Below are 1,263 nucleotides of genomic sequence, written 5' to 3' on the forward strand. Positions count from 1 at the left end.
TCTTAGAATCCAGAATCAGTATGGGCTTATTTTTTGTCATTGCTTAGCTCCATTTTGCAGGTTTGTGATTTCACAGATAATTTTTTCTTATTTTTTGTATCTAATACATTTTATTTTTTTCTAGTGTAGGTAATAATGATGTACGTCCTGGCTTGCTCTTTTCACACTCATCAAAGAGGAAAGCTCAAATTGATAAACAGAGAAAGCATAAGAATGAATCAAATCGTGAACGATTCAAACCTGTGAAACAAGTCCAGCAAGAACGGCTGCAAGAGGGCCTTAATACAGCATTGGATTCCTCAAACAAAGGGTTTTCAATGCTTCAAAAAATGGGATATAAGCCTGGATCTAGTCTTGGAAAGCAAGGTATGTATTCTGCTTCAAAACTGAAGCATAAAACTACTTCTGTAAATCATATTTATTGACTTGAGACTGAAAAATGGTTATTTGTTCTTAGAGTAGGAAAGATTTATTATGCTGGGTGTGCATAGTATCCCCTAAAAAGAAATGAGTCATTTTACCTTAAGCTATACATGATGCAGGGATAATAGGCAACATATTCAGTGAGATTCATACATGTACATGATAAGGTATAATATACAGTCTTAATTCACAGCTAGTGCTAATTCCTAGCCTTTGAGGAGTAAGCACTATAGGCTATATATTTTTCTTTTTTATTTTATGGGAACTTTTCCTTTTGCCTAAAAAAAGTTATTGATCTTAACCCCTTTTCCTTGCATGTACCAGTCAAAGAAAAGACATTTTAGAGAAAATATTAGGTTGACAGGAACTTTCAGAAAGACAGACACGAGATGCACCAGGTCAAGGGAAGTCAACTAAGTTTTAGATTAATAATTTTTGTGTATGGATTTTTTTTCTTCTCTTTTTTTTAGGCCAGGGAAAACTAGAACCAATTGCTGTGGAGCTAAAGGCAGACAGAGTTGGGCTGGGATGGCAGGAGATGATTTCTGAACACAGAAAGAAGCAACAGGAGATAAAAAGACAAAAACAAGAAAAACACAAAGAAGAAATAGACCCAGAGAAGTTCAGGTTAGTTATGAAATGTATACATACCATAGTGTATATTTCATTTTTTGTAAGATTTAATGCCTTTATTCCTCCAAAAATCATAGTGTCTCTGGAACATCTTGAGCTTGCAAGACTAATGATAGTGTCTTGCATTCTTTTTCATGGAACTTTGCATTTTAGAATGATAGAAGCCACTTTACTTGTGGATCTATTAGAAAGTTTGTGATTTTGCAA

The 1,263-nt window shown here is 34.1% G+C and overlaps 1 protein-coding gene across 1 annotated transcript in view; it reads left to right on the forward strand.

Annotated features, from left to right (window-relative positions):
* Positions 1-1,263, forward strand: part of LOC119581768 (G patch domain-containing protein 11-like) — a gene marked incomplete at its 5' end in the record, with an annotated part of 9,488 nt that overhangs the window by 2,406 nt on the left and 5,819 nt on the right. The window contains 2 exon segments of the mRNA XM_037929900.1: positions 125-366; positions 894-1,050. Of these exon segments, the coding sequence (XP_037785828.1) occupies positions 125-366; positions 894-1,050 (399 nt within the window).

This window comes from Penaeus monodon, chromosome 15 (assembly GCF_015228065.2).
Source record: "Penaeus monodon isolate SGIC_2016 chromosome 15, NSTDA_Pmon_1, whole genome shotgun sequence".
Classification (NCBI taxonomy): Eukaryota; Metazoa; Arthropoda; class Malacostraca; order Decapoda; family Penaeidae; genus Penaeus; species Penaeus monodon.